Source organism: Arachis ipaensis, chromosome B03 (assembly GCF_000816755.2).
Source record: "Arachis ipaensis cultivar K30076 chromosome B03, Araip1.1, whole genome shotgun sequence".
Classification (NCBI taxonomy): domain Eukaryota; kingdom Viridiplantae; phylum Streptophyta; class Magnoliopsida; order Fabales; family Fabaceae; genus Arachis; species Arachis ipaensis.
Window position 1 is genome coordinate 21,915,781 of NC_029787.2, and position 1,555 is coordinate 21,917,335.

The 1,555-nt window shown below is 25.7% G+C and overlaps 1 protein-coding gene across 1 annotated transcript in view; it reads right to left on the reverse strand.

The window, feature by feature from the left end:
• The window catches only part of LOC107629850 (O-acyltransferase WSD1), a 4,902-nt gene continuing 4,376 nt past the window's right edge, over positions 1,030-1,555 (reverse strand). Inside the window, exon 5 of the mRNA XM_016332774.2 lies at positions 1,030-1,344. Coding sequence (XP_016188260.1) covers positions 1,201-1,344 — 144 coding nt within the window. The 3' untranslated portion in view covers positions 1,030-1,200. The remainder of the gene's footprint in view (positions 1,345-1,555) is intronic.

Genomic DNA, 1,555 nt, shown 5'->3' on the forward strand with positions numbered 1-1,555 from the left:
TATAAAAAAATTAAATTTACATAAATTTTTTTACATAGAATTTCTTTATTTTTTTGTTGGTCTTATGCAAAAAAAAAAATTAGAATCTAACAAGGATTAAATTCTAGAATTTTAAGTGATAAAAATTCTAAATTACAAAATTACTTATCCTATTAAGTTGATAGCTAAAAAAAGATATATAAATGATTATATCTATGTCATATAGAAGGGTGGATCTTTTAAGGAACAATGGGAGAACATGCCTTCAAGTATTTTATAAAATTATTAGTAGTATATCATCATAGATTACAAGTAACTCATTTGGTAAAAAATTTTCATTTCAAATTAAACACCATGAGTTCAACACTCCCCTTTTCTATTTACTTTTAATACCTTTTTATTTTAAATTCAGCATATGGGGTTACTTTGTTGCAAGTTCCAAACTTAAGTTATGATTTATTCATTTTATAAATTAAAAACAATAAGTATTGCTGTTATACTGTTATTATTGTTGAAGTCTAAATATCTTTATCTATTTAATTTAATATTATTTTATGTTAGTTTTTTTGATTGATTTTTTGACCTTTAAAAATTTTCTTCAAGTTCCGTCACTGGTCATATACCCATCCTCTGTGATCAATAATCATTTGAATAAGGGCCAAAATTTCTGTGTTATTATGCATACATGCATGTCGTAGTTGACAGATAATAATAATAATATAAACGATGTTCCGATTAAATTGAAACATTATTCTGTACTTTTTAAATGTTTCATCTTATTGGGTTGAGCTTTTTGTTTAAAAAAAAAAATTGAAACATTATTCCACACTAACATAAAAGATAATGTAACGTGGCAATTGTGCAGCCGGATGAAGAGTAGCAACAAGTGCTTTTCAAAAGTCACAGAAATTTAATTTGTGCTAGAAAAGTTCAATTTCAATTTAAAATTATTAATGAGTATATATCCATTTATAATGAAACTCAACTACATCAATTAATTAAGATTAATTATCTGTCGTTGCCAAATTGGGTGATGACTAGTTCCTTTATGATAATATATCTTGATCATTCATTATAAATTTAATAATATCATCTCAAATGTCTGATCATCATTCTTTAATTTATTATGTACGTACAAAATGAGTATAATTGATTCATATCTGAACAGAGTAGTAGTTGAACTTTAAATTGTGTTGTGTTGGGTCTCTGACTTGGAATTAATTAAGTCTCCATAGCTGCTTTGAATATGACTTCAAAGGCTTTCTCCATGCAGTTTTTGAATTTTTGTTCATCTATGAACCCCTTCATTGTTCTCATGGTGATTCTTAATGTGTTCACATAACTCATAATTGTAATGTTTACATTCTGCAGACACAAAGGTATAAGCATGTTATAGATATTGAGACTAGTTTATGGTACAAAAGTCTTTGTTGAATTGAATTGAGAAAAAGTAATTTGTAAAAGGGAAAAAAAAAGCTATTCTCACGAGAAGGTAAGAAAATTTGTTAAAATTTAGTTAAATTAATCATCACTAGGACACTAGCTAATTAAATTAATAAATAATAAATTATACCCC